At 46.9% G+C, this 15473-nt stretch overlaps 2 protein-coding genes across 2 annotated transcripts in view; both read right to left on the bottom strand.

Moving 5' to 3' along the window:
* The window catches only part of LOC119970503 (spermatogenesis-associated protein 9-like), a 38948-nt gene extending 33531 nt beyond the window's left edge, over positions 1-5417 (bottom strand). The window contains exons 1-2 of the mRNA XM_038805243.1: positions 5225-5417; positions 251-336 (exon numbers count right to left, since the gene is read on the bottom strand). Of these exons, the coding sequence (XP_038661171.1) occupies positions 251-336; positions 5225-5285 (147 nt within the window). The 5' untranslated portion in view covers positions 5286-5417. The remainder of the gene's footprint in view (positions 1-250; positions 337-5224) is intronic.
* Positions 5418-6349: 932 nt separating this feature from the next.
* LOC119969917 (carnitine O-palmitoyltransferase 2, mitochondrial-like) lies at positions 6350-7633 on the bottom strand. The gene has a single exon (XM_038803888.1). The coding sequence runs from the start codon at positions 7046-7048 to the stop codon at positions 6350-6352; it is 699 nt and encodes a 232-aa protein (XP_038659816.1). The 5' UTR covers positions 7049-7633.
* Between the last annotated feature and the right edge of the window lie 7840 nt (positions 7634-15473).

Raw genomic sequence — 15473 nt, 5'->3', positions numbered from 1 at the left:
GATGCTCTCACACCATTCTCCCGCCTCCCCCCCCCCCCCCCCCCCCCCCCCCGGCGTGGAAAATCGGAAAACGTGATCTTGCCGGCGAGAATCATATTTTCCAATTCTCGGGGGATTTTCCACCTGCGTCGCCCTTCTCACTGACAGCCAATGCAGGTTGAAAATCGCCTCTATAATTTATCTTACTCCTGTTTACAGAGCTTTTCAGTAGAAATTTTATATTTTAGCTCCTCAGGTGGCTATAATGTACCTGGGATTGCACCAGCAATGTTAGATTTGGAAATTCATCCTTGGCCTCCTCTACAATGCCCAATGCAGCCCGCTGGACGACAGTAGCTGCAAAAGAAACAGAATAGCACTAAAGCTAGAGCCATTCGCTCAAAGAGATCATAACGGGACTTTATACAAAACAGCAATACAGTAAATTTTTGAAACAGTCCTTTAAATCATTCACAAAGTAAAATCTGAATTATTATGAAATGAAAATGAAAATCGCTTATTGTCACGAGTAGACTTCAATGAAGTTACTGTGAAAAGCCCCTAGTCGCCACATTCCGGTGCCTGTTCGGGAGGCTGGTACGGGAATTGAACGTGCTGCTGGCCTGCCTTGGTCTACTTTAAAAGCCAGCGATTTAGCCCAGTGTGCTAAACCAGCCCCTTATTATGACAGTATTAGATGTATATATATAATCATAGAATTTACAGTGCAGAAGGAGTATCTGCACTAGCCCTTGGAAAGAGCACCCTACTTAAGCCCAAGACTCCATCATATCCCCAGTGTCCCCACCTAACCTTTTGGACTCTACGGGGCAATTTAGCTTTGCCAGTCTACCTAACCTGCACATCTTTGGACTGTGGGAGGAAACCACAGCATCCGGAGGAAACCCACACTGACATGAGGAGAATGTGTAGACTCCGAATGGACAGTCATTCGAGGATAAATTGAACCCTGGACCCTGGTGATATGAGGCAGCAGTGCTAACCACTGTGCCACAACAAAATTGAAGGCTTCAAAACAGGCATCAAACAACACAGACCAAAACAAATCAGAAGTACAGGCAGAAAATGCAGGAAATACCAACACCTTTGCAGAGAAAACAGGTTAACAATTCAGTTACATCTTTTGTCAGAATTAGTTCAGGAATTATTATCATATCTTTTCGTTTTTCAGATGATGAAGAATCTGCTATCTAATTCCACGTTATTCTCTTAGCAAACTAAAGCCTCAAATAAGGAGTTCTTTGACATAATTCATATGAAAGGTGTTAAATTGGAATGTTTTCCATTTTGGTTCTCTCAGGTCAAATTTAATTACATTTTTTAAAAAGTATTTTTATTCTCCCCATTTTCCATTTTCTTCATCAAATATACACCCAACAAAAGATAACAATAACAAATATAATAGCAATCCCCCAACCAGCATCCCCTTCAACATGCAAACCCAAACCTCCCCTACGTCCCAAATAGAAAACAAGAAAGACCCTGTGGTGAAAGTAATATATATATGTATATACGATAATTCACACTGTCTTTGTAAGCGCTGTAGCGCTATCCTACCACTAGGGGGAGTAGCTCTGGGAGCACTCAGGAACTTGTACTGGGCTCCACCCTTGGCTCCGCCCACGACTCCTCCCCCTAGTGCAGCGGTATAAATACCCTTGTCCAGAGTCAGCCTGAGTTCACTACGAGTTGATCAACGGGTAACAGGCTGGCTCTGAAGTAAGTCGATTAAAGCCTAGATTCATATCGGAAACACGTGTCTGGTGAATTGATGGTTCCATCAGACCCAAAGAGAATCCTGGGTAATCCCATATATGGTAAATGATAAACAATACATTCAACACTCCCCCACCCCCCACCCAGCCGCCCTCCCACCCCCCTAATGTTCGATGGCATCCAATTCTTGAAAGTGCAGGATAAACAATGTACATGAATTGTAGAACCTTTCCATCCCCCCCCCTCAACTCAAACTTCACCTTCTCGAGCATCAGAACTTCCAGAAGGCCCCCCCACCACGCCAAAGCACAGGGCAGAAAAGCTGACCTCCATCCCAACAGGACCCACCTTCGGCAATCAGCAAGCGAAAGGCTAAGACATCTGCCCCCCTCACCCTCCTGCAGCCCAGGCTGGGCCGACACCCAGAATATGGCTTCTGGAGGCCCTCGATCGAACCTCACATGCACCACCCCCGAGATAACCTTGAAGACCTCCCACCAATACCCCTCCAGTTTCGGACAGGACCAAAACATGTGAACATGGTTTACAGGTCTCCTCCCACAGCATTCACACACATCCTCCACCCCCTCAAAGAGGTAGCTCATTTCTACCCTCATGAGGTGCGCCCAATATACCCCCTTCAACTGTATCAGCCCCAATCTAGCGCACAAGTTTGAGTCATTTACCCTCCGGAGCACCTCACACCACAGCCCGTCCTCCACATCCTACCCCAACTCTTTCTTCCACTTTGCTTTAATCCACTGCAATGATACCTTGTCCTCCCCCAGAATCGTCCCACAAATTGCCGATACCTCTCCCCTCTCTATTCCCCCTGCCATCAATACCTCCTCCAACAATGTGGAGGCCAGCGCTATCGGGAAGCTCTGAACCTCCTTCCTGGCATAATCCAGGACCTGCAGATATCCATGCCCTAGTCCATATTTCTCCCCCAACTCCTCAAGCCTCTCAAAACAGCCCCCCAGAAACAAATCCTTTAATACCCTAACTCCCCTCTCTTCCCATCGCTAAAATCTCCCTTCCCTGTCTCAAACCTATGGTTCCCCTAATCGGCATCTCGCTTGACCCCGCCCACGACTTAAAGTACTGCCTCCAGACCTTCAATGTTGCCACCACCACCAGACTCCCAGAGGATTTACCCGGGGCCATCGGGAGCGGTGCTGTTGCCGACGCCCTCAACCCCAACCCCCTGCACAAACCCTCTGCCATTCTAACTCACTGAGACTCCCCCCTCTGACCCAGCCCCTCACCTTTTCAGCATTTGTCGGCCGGTAATAATATCATAAATTCAGGAGGCCCCACCTTCCTAATCCTAGCCACCATCCCCCCCCCAAATAAACAAGGTAATCATCTTCTCCACCTCCTTAGAAAACGCATTTGGTAAAAAGATCGGCAATATAAACAAAAACAGCAGGAACACATTTATTTTAATCGCCTGCACCCTACCTGCCAGCAACAGAGGAAGACGATCCCACCTTGCCAAGTCCGCCTTCACCTCCCCACCAAACTAGTAAAATTGTACCTATGGAGCCCCCCCCCCCCAGTCCCGCACCCCCATAAAGCTAAAGTGGGTTGCCGCCCTACGGAAAGGCAGCCCCCCCTCTCCCTCCCCCATCCCCAGCCGGGACACTTATACAATAACCTTATCCGCTCCACAAATCGCAGCCCAATCCCAAACCGTTCTAACACCGCCATCAAATACCCCCACTCTATCTGTTCAAATGCCTTTTCTGCGTCCAGTGCAACCACCACCTCTGTCTCCCGCCTCTCCACCGGTGCAATAACTACATTCAACACCCTCCTAACGTTTGAGAATAGCTGCCTCCCTTTCACGAACTCCGTCTGGTCCTCCCCTATCACCTTCAGAAGGCACTCCTCCTAATTAACTGCCAACACCTTCGCCAATATCTAAACCATCCACATTCAATAGCGAATGTTGGATCTTTATTCTTCTTTAGCAGCAAGGAGATTGGGGCCTGCTCCAAAGTCTGTGGCAGCAGCCCCGTTCCCTAATGCCTCCTCAAACATCCCCACCATCAGTGACGCCGACGTATCCCTATATTTCTTATAATACTCACCGGGAACCCATCCGGTCCTGCTACCTTCTGGCAGGTCCTGAACAACTATCGGTCCGGAACAATTTCTCGTAAAACTCCTGGAACACCCTATTAATCTGGTCCGGGGCGACCACCAATTTCCCCGTCCTATCCCGCACCTGAACAATTTCCCTCGCCGCAGCCTCCCTCTGAAATTGGCCAGCCAGCATGTGCCCCGCATTCTCTCCATACACACAGACTGCTCTCCTCACCTGCCTCAAAGGCGCACCATGTGGACAACCGATTAAAGCTCCCTCCTCCTCTCCAAAAGCGCTGGATCCACGACCTCTGCATACCTCCTGTCCATCTTTGCCAGCTCATCTATCAACCTTTGCCACTCCTCCCTCTCCTCCTTATCAACCTTTGCTTCAAACGATATCACCTCCCCCCTCACCAATCCCTTCAGAGCTTCTCATACCACCGCCTGCAAGACCTCCCCGGTACAATTAAACCCCTCGTACTCCTCAATTACTTTCCCAACCTTATCACAAAACCCTCGTCCCCCCAACAGCTCCACATCTAATCTCCACCCCGGCCTCTGCACTGTTCCCTTCTCCAAAACGATGTCCACCCAATGCGGCGCAGGATCTGAAAGTGTTATTGCCGAATACTCCGACCCCTTAACTCCAGCCAACAGCGCCTTCCCTAACACAAAAAACTCTATCATTGAATAGACCTTATGGATCGAGGAGAAAAACGAATACCCCCACTCCCCCGGGTGCAAAAACCTCCACAGGTCCACTCCTCCCATTTCCTCCATAACTCCAGTCAACGGCTTCGCCCTCCCCGACTGGGCAAGCGAACGTGGCTGCGACCTATCCAGCCTTGGCTTTTGCACCAAGTTCCAGTCCCCACCCACTATCAGCTCCTGCGAATCCAAGTTCGGAATGGCCCCACATACCTTCCTCACGAACCCTACCTCATCCCATTTAGGACCAAGCATGCTTGCCAACGCCACCAACCTCTCCTCCAATGCCCCCGTCACTATCACATATGTACCTCCCTGGTCCGCCACCACTTTCTTCATTTGGAACCTCGCTCTCTTACTAACCAAAACCGCTACTCCCCATGCCCTGCTATCAAACCCCACAAATATAATTAAATGCAGAATAAAGTGCCTTCAAGGATTTCTCAGCCTCAGGCCAGCATTCCTCACTGCATTATTTGTAATTTTCGCATCAGCCATTTAATGAAACTGTTAAACTGGGAGTACCAGTACCCTGCCGACTAACAATTTCAAATAGGTCCCTTCCAGAGAATGAGACTTCCAATCTGTTAGCCTGAGCTGGATTTGAAGCCAGATCTCAGAATGAAAGGCAAACACCTCACCCCATTGCACCAGCATGCCGTCAATGAGAGTTAATCAGCAGGTCATTTGTTTACACTTAACTTACCATGCCCTGAAACCTTTGAGAGAAGCTCACCACATAGCCACCCTAATGGCCTTGTGAACATGCTAATGTCAATTCCAGTGGGCCCCCCCCGGTAAATGAGCACGATATTATGGTAAAATGGTCAGTGGTTGTTTCTTCGTGAAGACTCTTACAAAATGGTTACAATGCAGCCCCAGGGAGTCTTGTGGTTGTGACTGAGCCACTCCTCAGTGCAACAGCAGGTAATAATATCAACCCATTGTGATGCAGCAGTAGCTGCATGAAAGTTATACATGATAGACATAACAGTAAATTGACATTTTTCACATGCGTGTGAGTTTAATGTCAGCTTGGCTTAGCTTGTGCTACTCTTCCTGTGAGTGAAAGAGTTGTTGATTCAAGTCATACATCTAGGACTGCCTCCCATGCAGTTTTGAGGGATTGGTGCATAGTCATAGGCCACCTTTGAGTGAAATGTTAAGTTGTGTTCCACCTCACTGTCAAGTGAATGCTAGTTGTGGTAATAAGATTATGATGGGGTTAGACCGAGGAGTCTCCTTCATTCAACTCCCGGTTGTCCTGGGAGTGCTCAACATTGATTCTGAACTGTGTGAAGTCTCATCAGATCAAGTCAAACAGGGGCAAGAAAAGCTCCTCCTGAACACCACCCTCTCACTGCAACTCCCTCAGCCGATGAATCAGTACTCCACCATGTTGAACACCAACTGGAAGAAGCACTGAGGCACGGGATATTTTTTATTCTTTCATGGGCTGTGGGTGTCACCACTGAGGCTAACATTTGTTGCCATATTGCCCTTGAACTGAGTGACTGCCAGGTCATTTCAGAGGACAGTAAAGAGTCAATCATATTTCTGTGGATCTGGAGTCACATGTAGGCCAAACCAGATAAGAATGGCTGATTTCCTTCTCTAAAGGACATTGGTGAATCAGGTGGGTTTTTAATGACAAATGATGATGGTTTCATGGTCACCATGACTAGCTTTCAATTCCAGACTTAAGGCGGGATTCGAAGCTGTCCTCAGTATAGGGGAACTCAGCACAGCAGAAGAAAAGATTCCATATTCCCTGATTCCATATTCCTAATCTTCTATCATAATCTCACAAATGGTCTTTTCCATCAGTATTTCACAATAACTCACCCAAGGCGGCTTTGATCAGCAGCTTTCTGTGAAGTTTGGAACAACTGTAAACCATTTTCTTCAGTTCCTCTGAGCTGTACTCTCCCCTTTCAGAGACAAAGGCCGTTGAGCACTGTTTGGTAGGAGGAGTAGCTGGGTGAATGGTTTCTGTGCGCCCATGTTTAAAGGCAGCAGTACTGCAGGACTCATAAGTAGGAACAGTTTTCCCATGCTGGTGGAGAAAGGTCATCTGAAAGCCTAGCTGCACAATTGCACCTGGACTTAAATTCTGTTCCATTATCAAATTCTTTCCAATAATTGTGATCCTCCAGTTGTCCGACTTGCAAGGATTTTCTTTGACTCTCTTTGCCGCACTGACCATTGCTTTCACTGACTCGCTCAGCTTGAACTCAAGTTTCCTGACAGCTGCAGATGTGTCTGCTGAGCTTGGCACCGGTTTGAGGCTGATCGCTGGATTTTCTGTGCTGTCGTTAAATATCTCCTCGAGGAACCGTAACACAGCCACGCCATCCCCCCAGGAATGCTCAAAGTTAATGCCAGATACCTCATTGTTTGTAATGATCAATCTGAAGGATTTGTCAAACCAGCGGTTCACACCGTCACCATGGAGCATAGCGTGGGTGAGTTCAGTTTCATTCTCAACCCGATTATCCTCCAGGCAGAGACAGAAAATGGCACTGTCCATTTGGTGCAGGCTCTCTGTGTTCCCCAGATCCACCAAATCCTCTCTCACTTTTGCCTAGATATCCCTGTTTTCAGTGGTCACGTAACCCAGCGGGAACTTTGGAGGAGCACTATTTATCTGGAGGATACAGTGAAGGCACTTCTCGATTTCTGAGTCGTGCAGAATATTGCCAGTTATCCAGCACATCGAACACATAAAAATGGCCATTACTCATCATCAGCAAATGGCTGGACGGCTCCACTGTCAGAAGTTCATCTTTGTGCAGTTTGGGTGTTAAACAGATAGACATATTGAGACATATCCAAAGGAGAAGCACTCGCCAGGTAGGCTTGATACCAGGAAAATCTGGAGGGAAGCCAGCTGACCAAACTTTTGAATGTATCAGTCTCACTCCACTTTGGGTTCATGTGAAATATATCTGGCTTCAAATAGTTGCTCTTCAGTGTTTTAGAAATCTTAAATCTGAGATGACCAAATTTGTGGCTCATTCAAGCTGATTATATTCTGGTTTGGGGTCAAGGTGCATACTGATTAATGGATTGACATTAAAAACAAGCGGTTCTGTTGCTGTTAGATACTTGTACGAGGGAGCTGCAAAAGACAACATGATAGGAAGGTTATTGTATATTTTATCAGGAGCTGACTGTTACTGATCACTATGACGAGAATGCCAAGGAATACTTTGCCTACTTTGTGCAAGAACTTTATTTTCTCCAACCAAAGTTGGTTCCGTTCAGTGGACTTTACTCTGCAGAAGAATGGGGATGATTTAATTGCCTCTTAGTGAAGTGATCTAGCAAGCATACAAGATTTAAGAATCACTGTAGCTCCTTCGTCATTCAGAGAAGGGGACAATAATGAATGTTAATATAGGTTAAATACCCATCTAGCCCATTGTAGCAAATTATAAGAAATATTGAGTTGAATTACATGCAAACAAGCGACACATAACCTTCCAGTTATCTATTAGGCAGAAATAACTATTGAGGCAATTAATTGCCCAGTTGAGGGCCAATTCCACTCCTTCAGGCATTTTAATGGCAGTGGGAAATGCTACTGCTGCAAGGTAAACCTTGGTGACTTTCCAGTGAGTTCTGAAGGAGTCACTCCTAGATGGGTTTGGCATGTCCCACATAGGGGTAAGTCAGCAGTAACAGCCATCGTGCCCAAGGCAACGCTATCAGACAACCCTCACCTTGATTGCAGTATCCCCCCCCTCCGTTCCTTCGTTGGTAGCTTAGGAAACCTCAGGAAACCTCCTGGTATTGCTTTCAGCCCTGGGCATCACACACTGCATTCTGCATTTTTCTGTTGGGGTTTTTAGTTTTAGGGGGGGAGGGGTTGTATGGTCCCTCCTCTCCTCCCCCTTGCCCCATGCTTTGTTCTGTGATTCCCTTAGGTTCCTTTCTCTCTCCCCCCTTGCCCCTTTCCCTTGTGTGCGTCATCCCTCATTTTCCTCCCTATTCCCCCCCCCCCCCCCCCCCCCCACCCTTCCCAGTCACTATTCGCCTCAAACTGGTCTTGGAAATGGCGGATGAATGGCTCCACACTTTGTGGGAGCCCTCGTCCAGCCCTCGGATGTATTTGATCTTCCAGAAATTCCAACAGGTCTGCCAGCCAGTATGCAGCTGTGGTGGTGCTGCTGATCGCCAGCTGAGCAGGATTTTCCTGCGTGCGATTAAGGAAGCAAAAACACTGTTAAAGGCATTAGCCCTGTTACCCATATGTAGTTCTGGCTGGTCCGATACCCCGTAGACTGTCACTCCACCCTCACCCCACAACTCTGGACATCGCCTCTAAGAAGGTTGTCCAGCACCCGACAAGTCTGGAACAGGCCCAGAATATGTGGCCGTGGTTGGCCGGGGCTCCCTGACACCGTTCACATTTGTCCTCCGCCCCAGGGAAGAACATACTCATTCGGGTTCTGGTTAGGTGAGCTCTGTGCACCATTTTGAACTGCATGAGGATTAGCATAGCAGAGGAGAAGATGGAGTTGGCCCTACTCAGTGCTTCGCACCAGAGTCCTCAACCCACTTCCGTCCCCAAATCATTGTGGCTCGCCAATCCCTCGAATACTCCCTATCTACCTCCACTATCTCGTTCAATGGCCGTTGATCTTCCTCCCTCCTTTTCCTATCCGCATGAGGCTTGAAGGAGATTCTCTCTCCTCGGACCACCGCTTTTAGCGCTTCCAAAAAGGTGGACGCTGACACCTCCCCCTTGCGGTTCAATTCCCCATAATCTTTAATCACAGCCGCACTTTATTGCAAAACCCTCGAACTGCCAACAACCTCGAATCGCACCTCTACCCCACCTCTGTTCCCATCCTAATCTAAGCCGAATTGCCAGCAAATGGAGCACATGGTCCGAGATTACTATCCCCATCTATTCTGCCCCCTCCAACCCAACCAAAATCTCCCAGCTCACCACAACAGGTCAATTCTGGAATATACCCTGTAAATGTGCAAAACAAAAGAAATACTCCCCTCCCCCTGGGTTCTTGAAGCATCACGGGTCCACTATACCCGTCTTTTCAATAAACCCACCCAGCTTGTGCCATTCGTATTCTACCCATTGACCTGGGGCTCGACCTATTTACCCTCGGCTGTGGGACACAATTAAAATCTCCTCCCATAATCAACTGTTGCATGGCCAAGTCCGGGATTGCTGCAACCCCCTGATAAAACCTACATTATCCCAGTTCGGTGCATACACACGTACACCACCGATGTCCCTTATAATACCCCACTCACAATCACATTTTTCCCACCCGGGTCCCTTACTTCCTTTGCGTCCACAAACCCTGTTTTCTTACTCACCAAAATTGTGACTCCCTGCGACTTTGATTCAAAACCGGAGTGAAAAACCTAACCCACCCACCCTTTCCTTTGCCTCACCTGGTCCTTCTCATGCAGAAAGACCACCTCCGCTTTCAAGCTCCTGAGGTGCCCAAAGACCCAAGATCTTTTGACTGGTCCATTGAGCCCTCGCACATTCCACATTATCAGCTTTACCAGGGGCTTGCGCCTCCATTCCTCTCTACCGTCCACCATTTTCCCCTTTTGGTTCTAACCCCGTTAATGTCACCCTATACCTGGCCCATGCAAAATGGCTCCTTTCTTCACCCCTGACATATTTCTTCTCCACCTCGCTTCGTCGCATCACCCTCCCTATCACCCCCACCCTCCACCCACCCCTCCCCCCCTACGGTAACCACCCTCAGCTTTCTCCCCCACCTCACTTCTGTTCACCAGCGTGGCATCACCTGCCCAAAGTTTCCCCCACTGACCTCCCCCCGTCCTCACCTCTCTGTTCAGTAAAGAAAGCTCCCCGCTGACCTTACCCTCCCCCACCCAAACAAAGACTCATCTCGAACCACAGGTCACCTTTTCCAAGAACAGACAGACAGGGAAAAAAAAACACAGCTCCAGAAGGCAGGAGGGAGGAAGGGAACAGCGATCCCTATATAAAATTTTAACCCATGCTACTCTTTGTCAACACAACAATAAATAAAAAACAAGAACAAATCCCTCCATATCAGAGGAAAAGAAATCCCTCCACTCCCTACCGGTACTCTACCCGTATTCCCAATTATTTCAAAGTGCCAGCACCTCAGTCTCGCAAAATTGTTCAGGTCAGTTCTCCCCCAGTTTATGCTCCTTGATAAAGTCATTGACCACTTCTTGGGTCTCTAAATAGTCTTTCCGGCCTTCATATGTCACTACCAGACCCTGCAACGACTCTCCCTCAGACTGATCTGTTCCCTGTAGGAATACTATTGACGACTTCCTATGCTGCTCTTGCTGATATATTTGCTTTGTTTGGCACCTTGTTCCACATTGTAACCAATCACTGTTTGTCGATGTACCATTTGTCAATGTACTCTGTCCATTATTCTTTTTTTGTCTACTATGTCCGTACTGTGTATGTAACCTTGGCCGCAGAAAAATACTTTTTACTGTACATGTGACAATAAATCAAATCAAACAACTCAAATCAATCTACACCTCCCACTGACTTGGGAAAGCAGGCAGCATAATCAATGACCCCTCACACTTGCGTTATTCTCTCTTCCAACATTTTCCATTGGGCAGAAGTTATAAAAGTCTGCAAACACTCACCAATAGATTCAAAACAGCTTGTACCCCGCTGTTACCAGACTCCTAAATGACCCTCTTATGGACTGAACTGATCTCGCTATGCACCTTCTCTACAGTTGTGGCACTATATTCTGTACGCTTCACCCGACGTTTATATCTATGTATTTACATTGTGTATTTATCAGATGTCCTATTTTGTTTTCATGTATGGAACAATCTGCCTGGACTGTACACAGAACAATACTTTTCACTGTACATCAGTGCACGTGACAATAAATCTAAATCTAAATCTAAAATCGGAATCTACAGGTATTTTTCCCTTGATACATTTGGATCATTGCAATATAGTTGTACGGTAACGTACATGATGATTCATGTGCTGTACATTTCCCACCTGTAGTCTTCTTATTCCAATAATGGTCTCTGAGCAGGCAAATAAAGGTGAATGCTATCTTTAAGTTTAGGTATAGGCAACCTGATATAGTTTACTTTAATTTCTTATTTGGTTAGCATAATTTTTCATAACTGTGATGCATGTGCTAGACAACTTTAAACTAGGTTAGATCTATAGTGTACAATCACGACACGTTTAATTTCAATACCGTCCTTAAAGTGGTAAATCGTCCTGGGGTCCCAAACAGGTACACATTCAGACAAGATTTTACACCAAACTGTATTAGGTAACATTAGGAAAAAATGACAAAACGTTTAGTCAAAGTTTTACGGAGCATCTTGAAAGAGGAGAGAGGCAATACTTGCATTTATGAAGCCACTTTCCTTCTGGTAAGGACATTCAATCTGAACCCTTTTCCAAAGCCTGCCATGGTGGCAACTTTCATGACCTCTCTGCTCAGTTTTTAAAGCTTTCTCCTCTAACTGTTCAAAAATGCATTTCTTCTCTCTCTCTCTCTAAGCTTTGCGCACCCCCTCAAATCAAGCTCTCCTGAGGTGGCCAGACTTGAATCCCTAATTATTATCTCAGCTCATGGCCCACTCCCATTTATAAAAAAGAACAGAGCTATGCCATTCATATGCAACTAACCTTCCCTTGACAGACAAATAGATAATCAAACTCTGTGATCTGATAATGGCTGGTCATACAAAGTTGTCCGAATGACATTGGATATTGAGTGGATCATCTTGGCTGAAGCGGGGCATTCTGTGTATTCCCACTAAAGAGGTAACGTCTGAATGTGGCAAGGTAACTCAGGCTGTGGGTGTATCCCTCTGTCTCTGCAGTAGCTCTCAAAGGGCGGTATTTTAACCCCTAATTTCCCTGCTACATCTTGGACCCCATTTCTGGCCCCAAGTTCTCAATATCTCACGATCATGACGACAAGGGTGAATAGTGAATGTAGCTTTGTGTGAGTTAGGATATAGCCACCACATTTCATGCAGGGTCAGATTCAAAACATTGTGCTATCATTAATTGAACTGTGAAGCATTGCCTCACAGATCATTGCACATAAACAAATGAGGAATCAATGCTATGAACTCGGAGCACATTCTCTCTGACTGTATATTCTCTTCATAAATTGCTGCTTTGTTAAAATGACCTCCTCCTCCTTTGAGCTGAACGTCTAATCCTACGACCCAGCAAGTGTTCCAGCTGAATTAATTCTCATTCTTGCACCATTTAGTTTGTTATGTTGAGGTCAGACTGAATTCAACACTGAATAAGTTTCTGCCTGCAACAATTTGGATTGCAGGAAGCATGAGCTGTAAACAGACTCAGCACAAAATAATTGTTGCCATGTGCTGGATATATTCTGGTGGAGGAGGATCTATGAGAGGTCCAGGAATGAAGGGAATAAGAGTCAACAAGTTACAGAAGCTGCATTCCAATTGAGATGGAATATTTACTTGACAGAAAGCTGCTGGGACTGTCAAATATATGCCACATACTCGTCATACCCTAGTAATGGTTACCATTGGCCTCAGTTTATCTGCCATGAGCACCTTCCAAGCACTTACACAATACCTTGGGAGTCAGCAACCTTTCTATATACTATTCCATCAAGGAAGTAAGTAGTCATGGTTCTGTATCACCATGCATCCCAGTGTATCAAGAACCCCAAATGTTAATCTTTGCTCATAAAGATGATAATCTTTTTAGTGTCACAAGTAGACTTACATTAACACAGCTATGTAGTTACTATGAAGTCGCCACACTACGGCACCTGTTCGCATACACTGAGGGAGAATTCAGAATGTCCAATTCATCTAACAAACATGGCTTTCAGAACTTTTGGGACGAAACCGGAGAACCCGGAGGAAACCCACGCAGACTCTGCGCAGACAGTGACCCGAGCCAGGAATCAAAGCCGATCCCTGGCGCTGTGAAGCAACAGTGCTAATCACTGTGCTACCGTGCCACCCTGAATGCACAGGGACGTGTTGCCAACTTCTTCCACTGAGCTCTGCAATTAGGACTATCCAATGTATTGTATACGCTCTTCAGTTTAATTTGGCTGCTGCAATAACCTCTATTTAAAAGTACGCTCAGTAAGCTATGTATCCTCAAAAACAACTGTGGTAGAGGAATTGAGACCTGAGGGAAGCATCCACCTGAGCCAACTGATCTCTTGTGAGCTATCACCACCAATGCTACTTCCCCCTCTCCAGTGTTCATTGCCTCTTCTACAATCCACATATCTTTTTAGTGAGGTTCTACACTATGTGCCATTTGATAAAGTTATTCTCGACTGTCCAAACTCCGTTACCTAGCTACTGACTCCATCCCTCTCACTAGCAATTGATCTGAAGGCTGGTGCAGACTACACTGGCCGAACTGCCTCATTCTGCACAATAGGGATTATATGAAATACATTATATATTCTTGATCAGTAAGGGAATCAAGGCTTACAGGAATGGGGCGAAAAAGTGCATGTGATAAATGTTGAATTAACCCTGGTCCTATTGAACGGCAGAGCAGGCTCAAAGGGTAGAATGGCCTACTCTTGTTCCTATTTCTTATGGCCCTATGAGCTTCTGACTTTATAGCCGGAATTTCCCAACCTTTCATGCCAGTAGGATCTTCCAGTCCCATAAGACCATAAGATGTAGGAGCAGAATTAGGCCACTCGGCCCATCGAGTCTGCTCTGCCATTCAATCATGACTGATAATTTTCCCATCGCCACTCTCCTGGCTTCTCCCATAACCCCTGATCCCCTTATTGATCAAAAACCTATCTATCTCTGTCTTAAAGACACTCAGTGATTTGGCCTCCACCGCCTTCTACAGCAAAGCATTCCACAGATTCACACCCTTTGGCTGAAGAAATTCCTCCTCCTGTTTTAAAGGCTCTGATGTGAATAGAGATTTCAATTACTTGCCGGCCCCACCATGGGAAACCACCATGGGGAATGTAAAGTCTCAGAAAAGCGACCACTCAGAAGCGATGGTTGTAGAAACACTAAGATTTATTTCTTTATATATTTACACCTCCTACTCCCCGAAAGGTCTCCCACACCTGGCCCACACTTGGGCTGGGTTTTTTATGTCCCAGAAGTCCCTGGTTTAAGGGGTTAGCTCCGCCCCCCCTCGTCTAGGTTGTTCTTACTCAGGTGAGGCCACAGGTTCACTGTTGTAGACCCCTGGGCCTCCCGTCAGGCTATAACATCCCTCCCTCACCAAGTCCCATACGTCTTCCATTTTGACGCCAGGAGGGAGCTCATTTGCTCTGTTTGCCCGAAGCTGTCTTTCAAGCGCCCGCTGTTCCGACTCTGGAGGGGTATAATGGACTGGGGAGTGTCGATTTTGGGCCAAATATCCAGGCGGTTCTGCTGTGCTTTGCTCAGCAGTCACTCATGGACCTGTTTCGACTTCTATAGGTAAAGTCTCCATGTATGACCCTGGGTCGGACGGGTTGATCCCCCGTATCTCTAAATCGAGGGGCTCAGCCGCCTCACTAGGTATCACCGGTGGCTATTCTGGAGGAAGGGGCAAGACCGGCAATGGGGGCCTTGGCCTGTCTTCGGGTACCTGTAAAGCTTGGGTGCGGAGATGGTTCACGAGTCTGTTAGGGTCTTTACTCTGCACCGGTAAAGACTGAACCTGTCCATTTTATCGCTGTTCCCGGAATCCACACCGCTCCATCTGCACGTTCCGGATGTAAATGGCGTCACCCGTTAAAAATTCCCTAATGGGTCTGATTCATCTCGTTTCAAATTGTTTCTGTTGGTCGCGGATTCTTTCTCTGATATCCGGCACAACGAGTTTCAGCCGTATGTGCAACGGACATCCCATCAAAAGTTTTGCGGGCGCCACCCCAGTGGTGGCGTGTGGCAGTGGCAGACTGGCCAGGGTGTCAGCTTGCCCGATG

Source organism: Scyliorhinus canicula, chromosome 8, assembly GCF_902713615.1.
Source record: "Scyliorhinus canicula chromosome 8, sScyCan1.1, whole genome shotgun sequence".
Lineage (NCBI taxonomy): Eukaryota > Metazoa > Chordata > Chondrichthyes > Carcharhiniformes > Scyliorhinidae > Scyliorhinus > Scyliorhinus canicula.
The sequence above is the reverse complement of the archived record's forward strand: the minus strand, read 5'-3'. Positions and strand labels throughout refer to the sequence as shown.

Excerpts from the sequence above, each read along its gene's own strand:
- LOC119969917 (XM_038803888.1), bottom strand. The coding sequence starts at position 7,048 with ATGGACAGTGCCATTTTCTGTCTCTGCCTGGAGGATAATCGGGTTGAG.